The sequence below is a fragment of the Pteronotus mesoamericanus genome, unplaced genomic scaffold (genome assembly GCF_021234165.1).
Source record: "Pteronotus mesoamericanus isolate MK-2021 breed Mesoamerican mustached bat unplaced genomic scaffold, CSHL_Meso_final contig_169, whole genome shotgun sequence".
In the NCBI taxonomy this organism is placed as follows: Eukaryota; Metazoa; Chordata; class Mammalia; order Chiroptera; family Mormoopidae; genus Pteronotus; species Pteronotus mesoamericanus.
In genome coordinates this window covers 28,110,127-28,131,168 of record NW_026555068.1, presented here as the reverse complement: position 1 = coordinate 28,131,168, position 21,042 = coordinate 28,110,127, and the positions used below count along the sequence as shown (strand labels likewise).

Below are 21,042 nucleotides of genomic sequence, written 5' to 3'. Positions count from 1 at the left end.
AAACTTGATAAACAAAAATACTTTTTTTAGTAATTTAGATCTTGATGAAAGAAGGCCAACAAATAGAAATACAGGAATAAATGCTACTTATGTGTATAGCACTTCAATATTGGACAAATACAGGAATTTTGCTAGTACTCTACCTTATTGAAGGTTATGTGTACTCCCAATATTTTCTTTTATAAACTTACCAAAGAAAATTATGCAAATTCTTTGGTTTACTATGGAGAACAATGTTTAATGATGGAGCTTGTATGTAAACTAAGATAAAACACCCCATTAAGTTTGTAACTTCAATTTCATTATTCTTGTGCTGATTTCACCAACAATTTATAAACTTACTTAGTAAGACCCTGAAGGGCTCCATATTCAGTAAGTCAGTGTGAAATTTATACATCTTCTCATTTGATTTCCAGGGTTAAATTCAATGAATACATTTGCTAGAATATGTTATTGTTTCCATACTTACTTATTATGTGGAATTTCCACGAGTGAATAATAATTAATATAAATATCAACAACTCCAAAGTACTGCCAGCAATCTAAAACGTTCAATATCCAGGTTAAGCTTGTTTCCAAGGTTACATACAGTGTTTAGACAGATTTTAAGTTTGCAAAGTTTTCTCCAAGTCAAGCCAATAAATTGAAAGGAAAAAATGAAATATCAATCTGATAATATTAAATAAATTCTAATTTTAACTGGAAGAAAATAATACTAGATTGAGGAGTAAAGTAAACTGTATGTGTTTTAAATGTTGATGCAGTATTTTCTATGTAAGCTGAGTTTCCTCCAGATGCGTGGGGCAGAATAGCAACATTTCACTGTATCATTTAGCTTATATTGGTCACCTGATGGGCGGTCCTGTCCAAATACCCTTGATGGGAAAGACGGGAACCTGGGTCATCAAAAGGACTCAGTGTTTTGGTTCCAAAAGAACTGCAGATATTTTTCTGACAATTATCATTGGTTCTGCTGTATATTGTGTTTAATGAGTGTATTTGCACATTTCATACATAGTGTCTGTCACAGTGTCTCTCTTTTTCCAGGGACACTGCCTTGGTACGTTAGAGTTGCATCTAAATGCACACCGGGGGCTGATAGTACACATGCGTCGGTGAGAGCTTATGACGAAAGCTTATGCCCTTCTGATGAATTCTCAAGTCGTAGTCTTCTGTGTAGACTATAATTATGTTTTTCTCCAATAGTACAAATTTATTTTCTCAGGAGACCTTTAAGCTAATTGAGAAACATATTAATACTGATATTAAATACTGTATACAATTTTGATTTTGCCGATGAAGCACTTTTTTGATTAGGTTTTTTTCCCTTTCGAAACAAAGGCTTTCATTTACTTGTAAATAAACTATGTTGAATGTTGCCATTTAATATAAATTTTAAAATAAAAGCATTTCCAAATACCAACTTTTTAAAAACAACACCTTTAATGTATGTTCCTGTTCACTTTCCCAGTCATTTCCCTAATATTTCTTGAGAAACTGATAAATATCTTTTCCACAGAGATGATCTCCCCAGTTGCCTTAGGTTAGGTTGTCACGATGCCCGACAATACGACAACGGCGAGAAAGGCCCGAGAGAATCGCTCGTGCGGCGACCACTCAGCAGCGGCGCCTGTGCGCCCTTATCTTAGGAACTTCAGCGAAACACCAGGTCCAGGTGCCGGCTTTGCTGGGGGAAGGGGAGGAAGGGCCAGGCTCGCCAAATGCGGCAGCCTCGCAGCCCTCCGCTGCACACGCCACGCCTGACAATCAGACAAGCCACGTGTCGTCGCTGGTGACTGGGGTCGGCTGCCCCGGAAACCCCCTTCTGTTTGTCAAAGTGAAACTGCACGAAGTTAAGGGGCATAGGAAGTGGCAGACACAAGAAAAGGGAAAGAGAAGAGCACCTACTAATCTTAAAGGAGCCTGTTCCTATCCAAACATTAGGTTCTCCCCACAGTCAGCGATGGACTTAAAGATGATGAATCCTTTTGGGCCACTGACACTGGTCCCCACATGCACCCCGTGGCCTTGCAGCAACCGGAGTCAGAGCGGTTGACCGTCCTAAGGATCACTCCCGCACAACTTGACATAAAAGGATAGGCTGGCTGGTCTAAGCATGCTCAGTGAGGAAAGCCTGCCTGATGCTTTCTGCAGTTGCTGGGCATCCGGGGCGGCACACAAAGCGCCCGGAGGCTTAGCTTTCCGCCAAAGAGCTTGCCCACAAGCGCGGGTCCTGGGAACGAGGGCCTGCATCTGCCACTGACCCGGGGGGCGACCAAAGTCAAAGGCCGGTGTCGTCCACAGGGACGGGCCTAAGCCCCCACCCGGCCTTTCATCAACTCCTTTATAAACTCCGGAATCGCCGAGTTTATTTACGCCAACAATAGCAGACTTCCTGTCACGCAGGAAAGAGACTTTACGACAGCTGCGTGAAACAAGACTAAAATAGGAACGCCTCAGAAGCTGCGCTCAAGACAGCACCAATGCGACCCCTCACTCTGAGCGCTTGATGCGTCATCTGCATCACTTTCTCTATCAGAGGTGGGACGGCCTTTTGTCTTTCTTACAATTTTTGCTCAAAAGTAGTTCAAAACTGGTAGCACAACCCAAAAGCTACATCCTAGACCCAAACCCAAAAACCCAAAAACAACCGAAACGCAGCCCTGAGGCCTTGCAGTGACTGGACAGTAAAATCAATAATTTTATCAAAGGTGAACAGTTTCACCTTTGAACACAAAAGCTATTTAACAGAATTCCCTTCCTTAAGAACCGTCAGTATCATTCCCTAACACGATTTTTAAGAAAACTCATCTGAATTAAGAATAAATTCTTCACGGAGCGGGAGTGCCGTCAACTAGTACTGAAAATCTTCCAGACTTCCCTGCTACGTGCCCAGAGAAAACTCACTTTTCCAATAAAAACAGAGTTCTATCAATAAAGGAAACTTGTAAACACACACTTTGTGCGACAACGGTCGGCACTCATAGCAGACAGCGTTCTCTGGTCATCAGAGCACAGCACAAGGCTCAGCGCCGGCGCCAGGACGCCGCCCTGCAGCCGCCGCTGATGCGCACACGCCCCTCGGCAGCCCAGACCGGCGGCCGGCGCGGCGGCGCGTGCAGAGCGCCGCGCGGGTCCTACCTTCGTAGAGCGCTCGGAAGCCCTGCGCGCTCACGGCGAAGTCGGTGGTGAACCACAGGGTGAGGATGGAGCCCGTGCTGACGATGGAGGAGGGCAGCTGAAATCCCGACAGCCTGAAGTGCAAAAAAAACACACGGACACAGTTAGAAAGCAGGAATGTGCTACTGAAGCTAATTAGATGAACACCTTTGATACCCCTTTGCATGGTGGTTCATTTACTTGAGATATGCCATTGGACAGTTACATGGTCCGTACACAAGGTGTTGCTAGGCAACTAAGCATCTTCGATCCCCAGAGTTTATTCACTTAAACAAGTTTTGCAACTGTTCTTTCTTGAAGGAACGGTACAATGCACCATTGTCTTAAAGAGCGGACGCGGAGCTGAAGACGGCGGGCCGTCTCCTCGCGCGCGCTGCACGGACCAAGGGCGACAGTTCGAGCCGCTGACCTGCCTCCCGGGTCACGAGGCGGTGGGCTGCCGCTGCTCACGGTTCTGCGCTTGTTCTTAGTCTCGCCCCAAAGAATCAGCGTTTCTCTTGAAAACATGCAAGTCACAGAGTAAGAACCAAAAATCAATTGCGACCTTGAGCAGAGGTCAAGTAAATCAATTTTAATGTTTGGACTTCGTGACACATACTTTGAATTTTAAGATGTTTTTCCACGTACCACTAAGTTTGGATCTGTTTACAAATTTTAATGATGGTAAAGTCTGATCTCTGAATGAGTAAACTAGTATAATAACATGCATAATACTTCACCAACTAACAGCTTTTGAAAAGGTCAAAGAGATGCTTTATCAATTTCTATTTTACCCAAAGTTTGCTAATTAGGTAGTTTGTCTACAGACGTGTGGTGTAATTTAGTCTGCACATGAGCCCTGATGCCGGAATGTGTCAGCCCAAATGCTCGCCCCCCCAGGGGCTCCGGCCCACCGGGGTCCGCGGCACTGAACTTAATCACAGCCTCTGTAGGCTGCGGCACCAAAATAGAAACTAATAAGGAAAAATGAAAGAACAATCACCAATCACTAAGCAGCACACTTCTAAATCACCCATGCATCAAAGAGAAAGTCTCAAGGGAAATAAAAATATATATACACACATTGAACTAAATAAAATTAAAAATACAAGATGTTGAAATTTTGACTCAGCTAAGCAGTGCTGAGAGAAAAATTAATGGCGCTAAAAATACATCAGAAAAGAAGAAAATTTCATATGACTAATCCAAGCCCCATTTCAGGAACTTAGAAGAGAAAGAATAAAATCAATCTAAAGCCAACAGAAAGCAAGAAATAAAAGGTAAGTGCAAAAATCAATAAAAATTGAAAGCAGAGAAACAACAGGGAAAAACAATTTTCTAAACAAGAGCTAATTCTTTGAAAAAGATTGACAATATTAACAAACATCTTGCAAGACAAAATAACGAAGGGCTGGGAGACGCTACAGACAGCTGATATCAGGCCAAAAATAGCAAATATTACTAGAGGGCCACAGACATAAAGTAAATACAAGTGTGCTACAAAGCCACACATGCCCATTTGTCAACTGAACCCCAAGGGGCCACTTCCTTTAAAGGCGCACAGCCACAAGTTACACAGCATGAAACCGAAAACTTAAAGGGCCCTGTAGCCTTCCGCGACCCCCACAGAAATCTCCAGGCCCAGGCGTCTCATAGGAGAATTCTACCGCCATAGACGGAGAGGTGATGTCCCCTCGACGTCACATGACGGGACCCCCGTGGGGGCGTTGGGAGGCGAGGAGGTCACGAGGGGAGGCCTCAGGAGTGGAACGGGTCCCCCTGATGAAGAGAGCGTCCTTCTGCCACAGGAGGGCCCGCCAGGGAGATGCCACCTGCGAAAGCGGAGGAGGCCGTGCCAGGCACCGTGCCGCTGCTCCCTCTGTCTGGGATGCCCCCGTGCTAGGGGCTGGGGGCGGCGCATCCCCGCTGTCTGCAGCCCCCCGGTCTGTGGCGCTCCGCTGAGCGCTCTAAGACACCCACCCCGGGGCACTGAGACGCGCGTCGGCCGAACATTTCAATCACGGACTCCAGCTCCAGGCAGCTTCTTCCAAGGAGGTAGGAGTGGGTGGAGCCTTCCCTCGCGTGTTCTGCGGTACCCGGGTTACCCTGGGCTGTGAACGGAATCGCTGCCCTGGATTCACCCGGGAAGCCCTGACCCCCAGTGTCACTGCGTTGGGACACGGGGCGTTGGGAGGGCTGAGAAGGCGAAAGAAGGTCCTCAGGGTGGCACCCTGGTCCGTTGCGCTTGGTGGCCCTGCAGGAAGAGGAGGAGGAAGAGTCCCCTCCCTTGCGCCCTCCCCCACACGCACCGAGAGGAGGTCCTGGGGCCCACAGACACAGGGGCCTGCCCGCCAGGGAAAGTCCTCAGCAGAGCTTGACCCGTCACACCCTGGGACCACATGTCCGGCCTCCGGGACTGGGAGAAAATAAATTTCCGTTGTTTAAGCCCCTGGTCTACGGTGTTTTATTGCAGCGGACCAGGCTGACTAAGACATCTGATACTCAAACCAGGCAAGAACAGGGCCTAAAAAAATAAACCAATATCCTTAATAAGTACAGATGCAAAAATCCTTAACAAAATAAAGAAAATAGACACAAACAATATATAACCAGAGCTAGTCAAAATGACCGAGGTTGGTTATTCCAGGGATGAAAAAAATGGTTCACTATTTGAAAAAATCAATGTCATGGCCATAATAACAGGCTAAAGAATAAACTCACAAGGCTGTAATAATCTATGTAGAAAAAAAGTATTTGACAAATGTAAATATTCAGTCATGAAAAACACCTTTCAGTGAACTGTAAGTGGAGGAAATCCCCCCAACTGGACAGCGAGCACCTATAAAAAGCCCACAGCTGACCTTCCGCTGGGCGGTGACGCGGCCCCCGGGACTGAGAACAAGGCGCGGCGCGGTCTCCCCACTTTTCCTCGGCGCTGGGCGGCGCGATCCAGTGGGTGCAACAGGATATGCAGGCAGCGTATGCAGACCAGGAGGGGTGATGTAAAACGGCCCGTGTTGGCAGGTGACACAATTACCGGCATAAATTATGTCAACGGATCTATAAGCAAACTCCCGGAGCTGGGACGCGAAAGCAGCGCGAGCGCAGGAAGCGCACGGAGCGCGCGGAGCGTGAAGGGCGCGAGGGCGCTTCCGCCGTGCGTGCTCGCAGGGGGCGCATGGGCACCCACACCAAGGACGCCGGGCCGCTTATCCTCGGTGCAGAAGTGAAATAGAGCGCTTAGAGGCACCGGCACACGAACAAAACTGCATCCTGAAAGGATGCTAAAGAAAGCAATCAGTGCACTACTAAATAGACTTGAAGACTCAACATTGTGAATGTGTCATTTTCCTCAAATTTACACACAAGTTTAACAATTTTCTTTAAAATCCCAGAAATTTTTTGGCAGATAGAGTCTCCCAAAATGTATATGAAAAGTGAAAAAAAAAAAAGCTTAAATAATTTAAAAAACATAAACTACCTGGAATCAGTCTATCCAATTTTAAAGGCTTATTTTATAGCTACAGTCATGATATCACATGACGTTTTAGCGGCAGAGGGATAGACCGCATATCAATGGGTCAGAACTGAGAACCCAGAACCCAGAAGCAGACCCGAACAAACGTGTCCAGCTGTGGACGCGGCACAAAGGCAGCCTTTCCGCAAACAGCTCAGAAACTGCTGGAAGCTGGCAAAAGCCAACAAAAAATGAGTCCAGCTCTGAGTCAAACCCATAATAATTAACTCCACAATAGATCACAGACAGAAATATACAATGTGAACGCGAACTTTCAGAGAAAAAGCAGAGGGGGACCTCCTTAGTGTGTAAGGCCAAAGAGTCTCTAGACCAAACAGCCAAAGCCCAGTCAATTCAACCAAAAAATGGATACACCAGATTTCATAAAAACTGTGAGACTTTGCTCCGCGGAAGACCCAGTGAAGAGGACGTAAAGGCATGCTAGAGACTGTGGAAAATATGTGAAAGCCACATATCTGACAAAGGACAAGGGTCTAGGATACATGAAGAACTCTAAACGCTCCACAGTAAAAGACCAAACGACCCAATCAGAAAACAGGCCAAAGACAGAGTCATTTCAACTAACAGGACATATAGATAGCAAGTTAGCCTAAGAAAATGTGGCCAATGTCACTCGCCAATAAATGCAAATTGAAGCCACAAGAGACATGGCTACACACATATGCAGAATAACTAAAAAAAAAAAAAAAAACAACAAAAACCAACAACAAAAAACAGCGGCAACACCCAGTGCTGGCAAGAATGTGGCGAGGACAGTGGGCCCGGCCAGCCCGGAACACAGCTGGACAGTCGGCTCCTTAACAAGCCGAATACGCAACGACCGTACGGCCACACAGAACCGGGGTGTGAATGTGCGTTAATGGCTTCATTCCTAATAATAATAAAAAACGAGAAAGAACTTGCACGTCTGTAAGGGGTGAAAGGTTCACACACTGCGGTGCGCCTGTGCCACGCAGTACACCTGCTCAGCCCCGGGAGCGCGGGGAGAGCGATGTGCCACTCCCGGGCGGATCTCCGGGGAATGAGGCATCGTGGCCTCCAAGGGAATGTGCCGAACAACCTGGTTTTCTTAACATTCTTGAAATGGCAAAATGGTTGCGAAGGGGAACAGGTATTATTTTGTGCCCAGGAGTTAAGGAGGGGGCGGGCACAGGAGGGAGGTGGGCGTGGCTACGGAAGGACCAGGTGAGGGGGTCCTCGTGGCGACAGAAAACAGTCTGCATCCCCTCTGTTCCAACATCAATATCCTGGTGGTGTCTCTGTGCAACAGTTTTGCAAGATGCCACCTTTGGGGAGACTGTGCTAACAGTACCCAGGTACTTTCCAATTTTTACAACTCGGTGTGAATCTGTAATTATCACAAATTAAAATGTTTAATAAAGCAGACTGGAGAGGCTGGGACTCAGCATCACTCAAGGTAACATTACAGAGATTAAAACAACCAAATTAGCAAAAAACCGAAAAACAGTATTTAATAACAAAACATTCTCTCAGGGTCCATAATTAAGTCAAACAAAAATTGTTGACGTGTATTTTATTTAGCAATAGTCTGTTTTGAAGCTTCAAATATTTATTAGTGTATGTTTATGTATCTAATAATGTGACAGCACTTTTAACACAAATTCATCCTTTTTAAAAAAATCAAGGTGTTTCATAAAGAACAGCGATTAAGAAGAGAGAGGTTGTAGGAGAAGTTCTAAGCCACGTCGAGTCAGAGCGAGGGGCGTTTGTCTCAGCAGGCAGAGCGCAGGCGAGGTCTGCAGCCAGGCCTGCGGGACGGCCTCCCTCGCGTCTGCGGGGAATGCGTGGAGTGTAGCCCCAGGCGAGCAGGGGCGGGGATGAGCTGGCCTCACAGGCCCTGAAGGAGCTGGGGGAGCCGCCCTGGGTCGGCGTCCACAGCGCCGCCCAGCCTGCGAATGGGAGGGCCCCACGCATGCCTGTGGGGCGCACTCTGGCCTCTGCAGAGGGGCGCCGGGGGCCCTTCCTAGTGCATCTCTTACGTTCTTCCCCGGGGACCCCAGGACACACTTTATTGTCCTCTATCTTTCTTTGAGGAAAATCTATTCTTACGAACTGGTTCATTTTTAATACCCAATAGATCATGGTGCCGTTCAAATTCCTCTCTGAGTGTCAACTAGACGACAATTTAGAGCCAAGCATCTGGCTTTTCCTACGCGACGTGTGGATCTGTAGCGCAGCCTCGGATGCCACACGGTTGTACCCCCTGACCTTGCTGCCGTCCACGGGCCTTAGAAGCTTTGTGAGCCACTTTGTCTCCGGGCAGAGCTGACCGAGTGCCAGCAGAGTGGGAAGGTCATGAGGACAAGAAAGAAAGAGGATAAAGCCGGCTTCCGGCCCCCGTTCCTCCCCACGGAGCCGAACGTCGCTGGCACACGACCCCTCACATGCTGTTGGACTGAGAAAGCTAGTATTTCAGAGGCGTGAACGCACTTGAACCGCTTGGAGGTGACTGGAGTGAAGGTCCAGCCTCAGATACATGTGCCCCTGTTTACCATCTACGTTCTCCAATAACTCTGCCAAAAAGCCTAAGCTGGCATTCCCACGCAGCCTGGCGACTTGAGTGGCCGCTGACCCCGAAGGCACAGCTGGACGAGCGGCCCGTTTCACCGTAAAGTGTGTCTCTGTACCCAGCACCCCGGCCATGGCCTCCCTGTTCTACCCTGTTCCCAATATTAGGGTGTCACCTGGCGCCCTCACTGAATTGCTGGCGGGAGGAAGAAGGGGCTGTTAGGAAAGGCAACGAAGTCCGGGAACCACGGGAACAAGCCGCAGTTCCGCGTGTCTGGCCTGCCTCGCCTGTCTTTTCCTGGTGGCATCCCTGCGGTCCCGTGGCCTCACGTGGCCTGTCTTCTCTGCCAGAGGAGGCCATCCAGGCAGACCGAGGGCAGGCCTGTCATGGAGAGTGGTCGTCAGCAAAAGCAGAGCCGGTGTGGGAGCAATGCCACGGTCTCGGGACTGGGCCGTCCGGCAGAAACGGGAGTTTCAGAATGAAGCAGGCTGGCTCCTCCCTGTATCTCAAAAGATTGTGGGGACGGATTGCGCTGAGAGACCGCCCTGAAGTGCTGTGCGCTGCGCTCTCTCCTGAGACGCTCCAACACCTGATGTCCATGCAATGAGCGTGATATTAGAAATGGGAATGCAGACGGAAAACTAATAAAGAATTCCGTGACCAGCTAAGCAGACCCCAAAGGCTGGAGTGAGTGCAGTTTATTTCATACAAATGAATGAGGAAGATCTCATTCCACTAAACGGAGTGCCCTCTTATTCACTGTGCACGTTGCATAATCTACAGCCTTTGTGATTTTAAAATGTCAAACATCGTTAAAACTGCAGTTTAGTTAAAATGTCAAGTGTATATTTTAAGTAAATTGGGGAAAAAAATCGCTAAGTTAAATCTTATTCCAGTGCACTAATTGCTTTAAAGAAAACTGCTGTAAAGCCAAATATTGCCAAACTCATGTTACTACTCAGTACTTAATAACATCGCATTTCATACCTTATACTAACGTCGGTATCCTAACATTATAGCTTATAAAATGGCTTGGCCTAGCATTATGAGTTAGATTAAAATCATACCCTCAGAGTTAGCAATAATGTTAAATTATCCAATCTTTTACTATCACATTAATTTCCTCAGTGAGCCGCTGCCCTGGGCTGTGTGCGTGCCTGCAAGTCTAAGAAACGGAGACGCGCCAGGCAATCCATTGTGCTACTATTAGCGGAGGTGCGCAGGAGCCCGTTGCTGTGTGTGCGCAAGTACCAGTCCCATCGGTAGCACCTGGGATGGTTTCCAGGCCGTGGAATGAAGCCTTGGGCTTCCTGTTTTCCAAAACTATTTAGGACGTAGCCAGTATTACTGCTGTAAGAATCTTTGTCTTTCTAGTTCCTTTATTTGAGCTTGAATTTTTTTATTTTCTGATTAATTTTTTTATTGTTCAAAGGCGTTTGTCTCCACCTTCCTGCCGCCACTCTCCCCTGCCCCTCTCTGGCTTTGTCCATGGGTCCTTTACGCGTGTTCCTGGACTTGACCCTTCCTTTTCATATGGGATAATCAGAATTAATGTTTCATTCATCCCAAGTATTTACTGCACATCGGTTAAAGGTATTAATGACGAAGACATTTTACGCATTCAAGAAATTCAGTTTAAAGAGGAAGCCAGGGAAATGGTTAGGAAGATTCTGGAAGGAAGTCCGTGAGCCTCATTCCCACAGGAGTTTCCTGGAAGCCTCTCTACCTCGCGCCGTCGGCTCTGACGGTGGGGACAGTGCCAGGCTGTGAGACACGCGGAGTTCCTGATAACCGTAGACTATTTCCACAGAAGACGGATTTCTGGATCCCCTCCGTTGTCCCCTCACTTCCTGGTGTGTATTTGAGGAGAGGGAATGGAGGGGCGGTATCTGGGAATAAAATCTCTATGACTCAGAGTGGTAGGCCAGCCCCCAAGTTAAAAAGGTGCGCCCTGAACTCCCGCAGACAGAAGGAACGCCCTACAGAAAGGACGCCCACCCGGTGACTGTGCGTGTAAGAAGACCCCCCAGTATTCTGCCCCAGGAAGGAGGCGGGCCCACCACCACTGTGCACAGAGCGCATGGCGCAGCTCCCTGCGTGGAGACGGGAGGACAGAAGCAGCGTCTGAGTGGCCCGAGGGTCCTTCCCCGGCAGGAATGGTGTGAAGAGAGCAGCCACGAAGGCGCAGGCGCCTGGAGACGCTCAGCCCGCTGTCTGCGGCCTGCATTCCCGACACCCTCTGCCCCGCCACCTCCCGGCCGGCCTTTTACACGTGCCTCGGCTCCCACCTCCGCCAGGCACGGCCGTGGGGAGGGCTCCGGGCCACTGGCGGCAGGGGCGCAGGTGCAGCCGTCCCCACGCTCTCAGAGCTCACCTGGCCGCACCTGAGAACCCAGAGAACCCAGGCGCTGGGCTGGGCGTCAACCTGCCCACACCAGTTCTCCAAGTCTGTCCTGTACAACCCCCGCTTAGGCTGTCCCCGAAGCCCGGGGAGGGTCTGACCTTCCATTGCAGAGCGGGCAGGGCTAGTCCGACACCTCTTTGCTGGCAAGGGGAACTGCCAGTATTCACACCCGGCTCCCCGACTCCCAAGTTGGCGTTTTTCCTACCGTGAGTCATTGGAGAAAATACTAGCGCTGCGCTTATTCATTTAGATTCTGCTAATTTACAAAACGCCTACGTCATAGACATTCAGACAGATGTTCGAGGAGGTCTGCACTAAAAATTTTAATAAGAATTTTGCTTTGCCACCTTATTTTCTAGACAGGGCTCCCCTAAGATTTTAGGGACCTGTCTTTTTGCCCACACGGTCCCAGCTTCAGCGTCTGAGACAGCGCGGGGTCCCCAGAGCCCGGGCCCTTCCTGCGTCACCCTGTGTTCCTTCAGGGACACGCTGAGGGATGGCCGGTGTGGTCCCATCGCTCACTCACAGACGGCAGGGGACCAGGCCAGCCTGCGCCTGCCCAGGAGGAGCACACTGAGTGCCTGGCGCTCCCCCTCGCTGCGCAAAAAGGCATTCGGGGACCCCGCAGAGCAGCGTGGGGCGGCATCACACGCCTTTATTCTACACCCACATGGCTCTGCCCAGCAGCTGCTATTTACCTGCGACTCCCAGAGGCCGGGCCTCCTCGCAAGCCCCCCCTGGCTTAGCTCTCAGCGGAGGTGCCCTACGAGTAGCTGCAACTCTCTGTCCACAAATGAGACCGTCCGCGTCATCTGCCCTCCTTCACAAGGCATTGTGAGGATCAAAGAGGCTGGCTTCCTATTCCAGGCCTCATTCCTGAAATGAAATTAATGGATGCATTATCTGAATCTATAGTCTCTTAAAGGCATTAAAACAGCAAATGCTTGTTCCAGCACAGTTCGAGTCGGCATAAGCAGCAACGTGGGCTTGAAAGTTCCCCCATGTGAAGGAATAGAGCCCGGGCACTCCATCAGCTCTAGAACCTGATGCCCGTTTCGGTCTCGGTGCTAAATCACCAATGCCACCCTCCTTAGTGATCTTGGCTCCCCCAGGCCTTCCTGACGCCGCCCTCATGGCGTCGGACTGGGAATGGGTCACGCTAATTACTCAGCCAAACAATCGAGTCTTCATTCATGTCCCCTTCTTTCTGCTTTGCTAAGGACTTTTTAATCACATTTGAGAGGTACTACAATTATATCATTTTTCCTAAAGGAAAATTTAAAAATAACCTTTTATTGGGACTGAGTTTAACGAAGAACCGATGGGAAATGTTTTCCAAACTACAAAAATTATAAAAATAATATTAGTATACAACTTCATGGATTACTAAATTATTTTAATAAGTTCATTATTTAAAATTTTTAATAATTCAGAAATAATTCCTTTCATCTAATTTCTTTCTAACGCTCTTTTAAGTTTTCTATTTTCTTACATTTGGATACGGGCATACCTCAGTTACTGCACCACTTCACTTTACTGCCTGCCCCCAAATGCTGTGCTTTTTACAAACTGCAGGCAAGACCTACCACCAGCCAAAGGGTTGCGAGACGCTGCGCTGCGCTACTCTGTTAGGGGGGGCCGGACCCAAACCCGAAGCATCTCCCAGGTCTGCTTGTACTGATCCAGTCCGAGACTGTCAGTCATGTGCAGGTCTACCTATATATGCACCAGTTTCAAGGGTATACCTGAAGTTCCTGTATATTTAATATTTAAAAGAGTACATCTTTCTTCTCTATATTTTTAATTGTAAAGAAATATGTATTTCTGCCCTGGCTGGTGTGGCTCAGTAGATTGAGCACCAGCCTGCGAACCAAAGGGTCGCTGTTTTGATTCCCAGTCAGGGCACAGGCCTGGGTTGCAGGCCAGATCCCCAGTAGGGGGCACGCAAGAGGCAATCGCACATGGATGTTTCTCTTCCTTTCTTTCTCGCTCCCCTTCTCTCTAAAAATAAAAAAATAAAACCTTTTAAAAAAGAAATATGTGTTTCTGTATTTATCTATTTCAGGGTAAAGAAAAGGTAGTGTCTGTAAGGCAAGCTAGAACAGGAGTTACGTCAAAACGCACATCACAAAGACCATCCTCCAAAAGGCCGGCTGCAGCTTTAATTCCAAGGTCCTGACTGTGAAGCAAAAGGAGCAACAAAGCATCTTTGTCACTGACGGAAAAGCCCAGAGCCCCAAGTCCTGACTTGGACCAGAGCTGTGAACCCCAGCGGCAGGGATGGAAAGAACTTAGAGAACGTCGTCTTTTAGAGGTAATAAAACCATACAATAAGATCGTACGAAAAAACGCAAAATGATTAGCAAACTTATTAGTGAGCGACAACATGTGCTTGGAAGTTTCCATAAATGAATTAATATACAGTGAATTAATATGCAGTCACTTCAGCAAACCTCACCATTTCTACCCATTTTTATTTTTACAAGACTTAAAAATTTTAATGTAAAAATAAGATGTCTAAAGTAGCTGCTCACCAGTCCCAAACACAGTTTGAATGAGGATATTGGAAAAAAGACACTCCTTCTTTAAGAAGTACATTGTTTACGTGTATGTTTTGTGTATAACGTGCATACATACGGCCGCATGAGTCCTTATCGATGCTGGTGCACATTCACGTGTACAATTCAGGGAGGAGTGCACCAGATGCACTAGTCAGCCGTGGGCTCTGAAGAGGGGAAGGTAGTAGCAAGGCACACTGGGAAAAATATTTGTATTGCATTCGTTTCTGGCCACTTTTGAAAAATTTCATCATGTAAATGTATTACTTTAAAAACTAAATATTTAAAAATATGCACTGAAATATGTATCTAGTTTAACCTCTAATATGTACAATATTTTTTAAAAAACTTTCTGACCACGTGACAACTCAGAACATAAGCTACCTTTACGATTAGTTCCTTATAATGAAATCGATGATGCCAGACGCCTTGCCATTGATTACACACGAGCCCCTTTGCAAGAGGGAGGATGCAGCTTAGCGTGATGAAAAACTCTTTTAATTTAACTGTCTAAACGTTGATGAGAACATAAAACTATTCCAATCTCTATGTGGTTTATGCAAGCAATTTCTATGTAATGCTCTTGATAATGTTGTTAACGTTCTTCATTACCTACATATTTAATTTTGTCTCTCAAACAAGTCACAATTTGCTCTAAAATAAACTATTTACAAGAGTTATTAAAATACTAATTAAAACATCCAAGACATAGTAGAGGAAAACAGCATTTTATTCCGAGACTGCACCGCAGCCGGGCTCACGGGCTCGTTCTGAGCCTCTCGCCGGTCTGGCCAAGGGCAGCGTTCGCTCAAACCCGGGAGAGCGAGTCGCTAACCAAAGCGTGAACGGAAAACCGGGGTGAGCACTCTGAGTCACGGCCGACTCTTTCATCAGGGTTAGAAAATGTCTTTGTGAGTCTAATCTTCAGCCTTCTGACATCACCCGCCACTGCACAGACAAACTCAGCAGCACAGTAAGTCCTTGACAAAAGAGTAAAAGCCGCGGCGAGTTCGCCCTGAGCCGCCTGCACGGACCCTCCCTGGAGGCAGCTCTGGAAAACCATCTTGTCTGCAACCTGACAAGAGCCTGAGCGACGGAGGCGCGCGCCTCCCTCCCTCCGCACGCCGCCCCTTGGTCTGCGGCGCCCGCTCAGCGAAGGCCCTGCAGAAAAGGGCCTTTCTCGCCCTGTGCGGCCTCCTACGCAGAACTGTTGGCCAGTTCCACATACAGTTTTGAAAAAACATGTGTTGCTTGTTCCCTTTTTATTTTTGTAACAGTACCACAAAGTCTTAAAGGGTCAGAAAACTAACACGTTCAGAGCAGAAGGTGGAAGTGCTTCAAAACCCACCCCAGAGCCACACCACGCAAGGGCCCCCTACTGACCCTGTGCCAGCAGCATCACGGGCCTCCTGCACACGCGAGCACGCAGCGCGCTGGGGTGGACACGTGTGCTCACGCGCTTCTGCCCATGGTCCGCATGGACCGAGGAGACCAGCTCCAACCAATGTGCCTCCGGACATTTTACTTTGTTTCACTTGCAGATCTTCTCCAAAATAACTAGAAAAGTAGACTGTACCCTCTTATTTTCTATCGACCCTTGAATATTTTTATAACTGGGTTGATTTTCCCTTATCAAGGTCACTACAAGGCAGTTCCTTAAAAATTGTATTTTCTGATACCGGACTAAGTGAATATGATGTGTTTGTACATAATCCAAACATAGTAGCTCCTTGAATTTAATTCCTGAAACTGAAATACATATGTTGCTTTTCTTTCAGTGAGTTGAACTGAGATGATAAAGTGATACAGTTGTTAGTATTGAATGAATCTGAAAAGCGCATGCTGGCTCTCCCTCACAGCGACGGACGTGCAGCGACAGGAAGACCTCTGAAGAGCTATCACTCTACAAATCTTCCCATCCTTCGAAAGCCACAATTTTTTAAGTTTCAATTCCAATTTGGAGTCTGAGATTACTTGAAAATTCTCGGGTAGAAGTGGCCCTGACTTGCTGCATATAAAGGACGGTGAGAGAGGCGGCTGGTGCGGCAACGCTGTCCCAACCCGGAAGCGCAGGGTGCTCAGGCGGCGGCCTTTCTTGGGGGCATCGCTGGGCGCATGAGAGGGCTTCGCCGTGGCCTTGTATCAGACACGTGGACGAGGCCGGTGAGCATTCAGTCATTAGCCTAGATCTTTTGCTCTGTTCAGAGGCTTTGCATTTACTAGAAAGTAAAGTCCATTTAATTTAGCTAAAGTCTACTATCAACAGGCACCCGCCCTAGCTTTCATTCAAATGGTGAATTTCATTTTATAGTGAAGGCACCAAACAGTCTTCCAAGAAAACCGTGGCAATGATCTCTCATGGTTCCTCCGCACCGGAGCGGGCGGCGCAGCCAGGGGCCGACCTTCCTGCCTTGTGCAGAGGTTTCCCTGCTTGCGCCATCTGTCAGGACCGGAAGGAGGGAGAGCACAGCAGAAGCCAGTCACACGGGGCCGAACGGAGGAAGAATTCACGCTTGGGGACACCGAGTGCGGCTCTGGGGACCAGGGGGACCTAGAGGCAGGGCGGCTCAGCCCTCCCGCAGCCAAAGGAAGAGCAGCCGTATCCCTCTGTGGGCAGACATCTAAGCTGGCATCTCATGTGTCAAACTGAGCCACTGGGGCCTTTCCCACTTTAAGGGACTCTGTGTACCTTACTACAGACCAAAGAAGGCTTCCCCTTCGGGGTTATTTCGTATTACCTAGCTGTCCAGACAACAGCGTGTAGGAAACATTTTTGCTTTTTTTAAGGTCAGATACATACGATTGCAATAATAACGCTCTAATCGTGCAAACCTCTCCTCCAGATCCCTGGCACGTCCCCCTCCATGCACCTTCTACATTAAAGCCCCGGCGTCGCTCAGCTGAGGGCCGGCGCGGCCGCGGAGCAGCTCACTCGCCCAGCCCGCTCTGCGCATCGCGTCCGGCCTCGCGCGCCCCCTGACCGCCGCTTGCCCCCCGAGTGAGAAAGATGACATGCGTCGCTGCTGGCGTTCGCGCAGCTCGTTCCAGCTCAACTCCGCCTGCAGGCTTCCCTCATCGCTGACAGGCCGACGAGCCTGCGGTGGCCTTTGGAGGCTGCCAGCCCCGGATGACAGAAGGCTGCACGAACCAAACGCTAGGGCAACGTAAAGGATAATTTCTCCCTCTACCGATAGGTCTCCAATTTTCTTATTTACTCTGTAAACACACACAAGCCTACATACCCCATTCTGTATAATTTTAAAACTCACTGATAAATTACCGGTTTCCCTTTTTCTCCTCTGGATCCTAAGCTATAAATTGATTTTACTCAATGTTATTTCTCTGTGTACATTTAGTTTAATTTATGGTTCTGAACTAAAAAGGGTTGCAGTGGGGATATTGTAAACGTTTTCTAAAGAGGTTGAATACTTTATAAAGGACTTACAAAAAAGGGGGAAAAAAAGGCCACAAGCTGATGAGGTCTATTCAGACCCTGCAAAAAAGTGTGTGCTTTCACAATGGAGTTTTCTTTCCATTTCCTCAGAATTATAAAGAAAAAATATGCTTTTTTCAAGCTGTGGTTGTAATTATTGGAAGGAAACTCAGAAATGTTTCACCAGAAAGCGACAGGGAGACCCTAGAATGGGCCTGCGCCCCTGCACCTCCCGCTGCCGCCTGCCGCCGCGTCTCTCAGAGGGTCTCTAGCCCGTGTAGGAGACGAGGGTGCTGTGGGCACATCGCTCAGAAGGGCGCACCCGTTCACGAGCTCCTCCGTTCGCATGGGCGGTTCAGTCAGTCAACCATCATCACGTGCCCCGTGAACCGAGCCGCTAGTCCCGTTCTCCCCGCAGGCCTCCTCCCCGAGTCACGGGGCCGTGGATAAGGTGGCCCCTCGTCTGATCATGAGGCCATTCTCATAACAGGTGTGACCCGTGGCCATGGCGGTGGCCAGAATGCCTCTCTCTCAGAGCCACCTGCATACGTCCTGGGGACAGTCAGAACGAGAGGCTTGGGAGGAGAGGGAGAGGGAGGGAGGAAGAAGAGGACGGGATGGAGAGGGGGCGGGGGCGCGAGGGAAGGCAGGGGGAGGCGGAGGGAGAAGAACAGGAGGGGGCAAGCAGTGGGAAGCAGCTATGTTTGCACCTTCTGCATAACGTATCTTTCAAGCTTTTCCGTCCCACATTCCCTGTCTTAGTAAATGACTTCATCGTCACCCGGCTCTTTATTTAGCAACCTCAGCCTCCAGGGAAGCTGCAGACCCCGGCACCGCCACCCCCAGCAGACGGGAGGGGGCCGCTGCCGTGCCTCCGCTCCCCCATTCACGGCCACGTTCCCTGGGCCTGGCCCCCACCCCTGCGTCTCCCCTGCACAGCCTTGGCCCCCTGCCCCGGGACCACCTGCGTCTCCAGGGAGCCCCAGGCTCCTGCCTCTCCTCTCCAAGCTGCCCCATGCCAGCGCCTCCCAGTCAGCTGCCTCGCACACGCTGCCCGGCGCGCCCCAGAATGGCTGCTCGCGCAGGAGGGAGTGGGACCGTACAGCCGCGCCTGTGCCAGCGGTGAGCGGGGGCCAAGATGAGGGGAAACTAGAGTCCGTGTAGAGAGCACAGAGTCGAGCAGAGAGCAGGGCCCGGTGAGGAAGCTGGAGCGAGCGCGGCCCTTCCATTGGCCGTATTTGGGAGGCCTACAAACAGAGCCTCCATGCGGGGAAGGCCCGGGAGCAGCCGAAGGAGCAGCGTCTGCTGGGAGGTTCAGGAAGGACCCGCACAGCCTGTGGGAACCGAATGGGCGCTAGCGACCTTGGAGCAAGGGGGTCAGACCAATGGTGGGGGTTCGAGGGGACCAAGAACAGCGCGGCTGAGGTACAGGTGCAATATGGTCGTTTGTCCGGTGGACGCCTAGAATGAACATTGGTCATGGGACGCAGACTTCCGTGTGGGTGATTCAAAACAGTCCTTTTTCAGGCAGTTATATGTCCTGAGCAAAGGTAGAGACCTGCTCGCCTATGCGCACAGCCCGCCTGTCACCTGCGTCCCCCCGCCAGACGGTGCCTTGGTTCCAACCGATGAAGCTGCCTCCGCTCGCCAGGGTCACTGAAGCGCACAGCTTCTGTCAGGGTTCACGGTGGGTGTGGGGCACTGAGTAACTAGGTAAAGACACGTGTCCACCAGCAGAGCGACACCAAGTACTACCACTGCCTTCAGAGGCTCCCGGGCTCCGCCCGACCGGCCCAGTCTCCCTCCCGCACCCGGGCCAGCCCCCACCTCTCACTGTCTCTGCCCTTCCGCCCCCTCCCGGGCGTCACAGCCCGGGACTCGCACGGTGCGTAGCCTTTTCAGGCTGGCGCGCTCACTTGGCAACATGTATTTTAGTTTCTCCCGTGTCTTTTCCTGGCGTACTAGCGCATCTACTTTCTTTCTTTCCTTCTTCTTGCCTCATTTTTTTAGTCCTAACTATTCCACAGTTCGAGAGGCCACAGTGTGTTTATTCATGCGCCTACAGGAGGTCGCCTTGGTGGTTTGCAAGTTCTATGGCAAATACAGATAAACCTGCCACAGATCCTCGCGGGCAGCGGCCTGTATGGATATACTTCTTCAGCTCCTCTGAGTGAGTAAACACCACGGGGCCCGCTTGCCGGATCTCAGGCGGCAATAGGCTCAGTTTTGTGAGAAATCACACAGCTGCCCCTGTGGGGGCTGCACCGTTGACTCCCCCACCAGCCAGGAAGGAGGGCCCTGTCACCCGCATCTTCGCCGGCACCGGCTTCTGGTCCTTCCAACAGGTGTGCAGACACTCAATGTTTGGCTTCCAGTGTCCGCACACCAAACATTCCTCCAATCAGGCTGGGAGAATACAAAAATACAAATGTGAAATCAGGGCGAGAAAAGGATCGGTGTGAGCGTTCCAGAAGAAATTCTAAAACAAGGCGTTTCAGCCGGGCCCGCAGGTGACAGCCAATGTTTCTGGCGAGCAAGTCAAACGGGGAAACAGGGAACGAGATCAGTTCCGGGGGGCTCTGCTTGGCCACGGGCGTTTAGGCCGCGTCTCCAAGGAGCAGGGGCCACAGGCAGAAGCGTCTGTTTGGCACAGAGGAGACAAAGTCATTGACTCATCCAGAAGTCCTGCCCTCACAGCAATGAGAACACGGGACAGGAGAGAGATGTGACACACACATGCGTGACAAAGGCTCCGGGCGGCAGCGAGGGCTCTGAAGCTACGAGGACTCAGGGGCGGAGTGAAGACTAAGGGAGGGAAAGGGAGGCATTTTTAGCACCTGGGCAAGAGGGGCCCCGTCAGAGGGGGCAGCGCAACAACTTTATGAGAAACTGAGTTCGTTGGCAAGTGTAGGATACGAGTTCTTCCAAACACCTCTTTCTGGACTAAATAACCAACCTTGTAAGAACAGGGTGCCGATGACACGGATGCTGTCCTCAGAAGGACCCTGAGAGGCACCGCAGAGGATGCCAATGGAGTGCATTGAAGGTTGTTTTTTGGGGGTTTTTTTGGTTATATAATTCACTTTTCTGTACTTTCCCTTCCCTGCCTCCACGGTTTAATCTCTCCACAGCAGGGTGATGCCTATCGGCAGCTGTGTTACTTGACTTTCTTTAACAAATGCTGTCCTGCAGGAGCCTGTCCTCCCGCGAGGGAGTCGGGGACGTGAGGCGCTACCTGCCCTGCTGACCCTCTTTAGCGCCTTGGGACAGCGAAGGGCTTCCAACAGACTCCGCACTATGCCCTCTGCTGCAGGGCGGTCTCCATGCCCCGCCCCGCGGACTCGAGATGCTGTGTGCGGGCCGTCCCCCTGCCCCCCTGCCCCCCTGCCCCCTCGGGGCCGGCCTGGGCCGCGGCGTCTG

General features: G+C 49.9%; 1 protein-coding gene across 1 annotated transcript in view; it reads right to left on the bottom strand.

The window, feature by feature from the left end:
- The window catches only part of CSMD1 (CUB and Sushi multiple domains 1), a 720,682-nt gene that overhangs the window by 605,959 nt on the left and 93,681 nt on the right, over positions 1-21,042 (bottom strand). Inside the window, exon 3 of the mRNA XM_054565852.1 lies at positions 3,142-3,254. Within this exon, the coding sequence (XP_054421827.1) occupies positions 3,142-3,254 (113 nt within the window). The remainder of the gene's footprint in view (positions 1-3,141; positions 3,255-21,042) is intronic.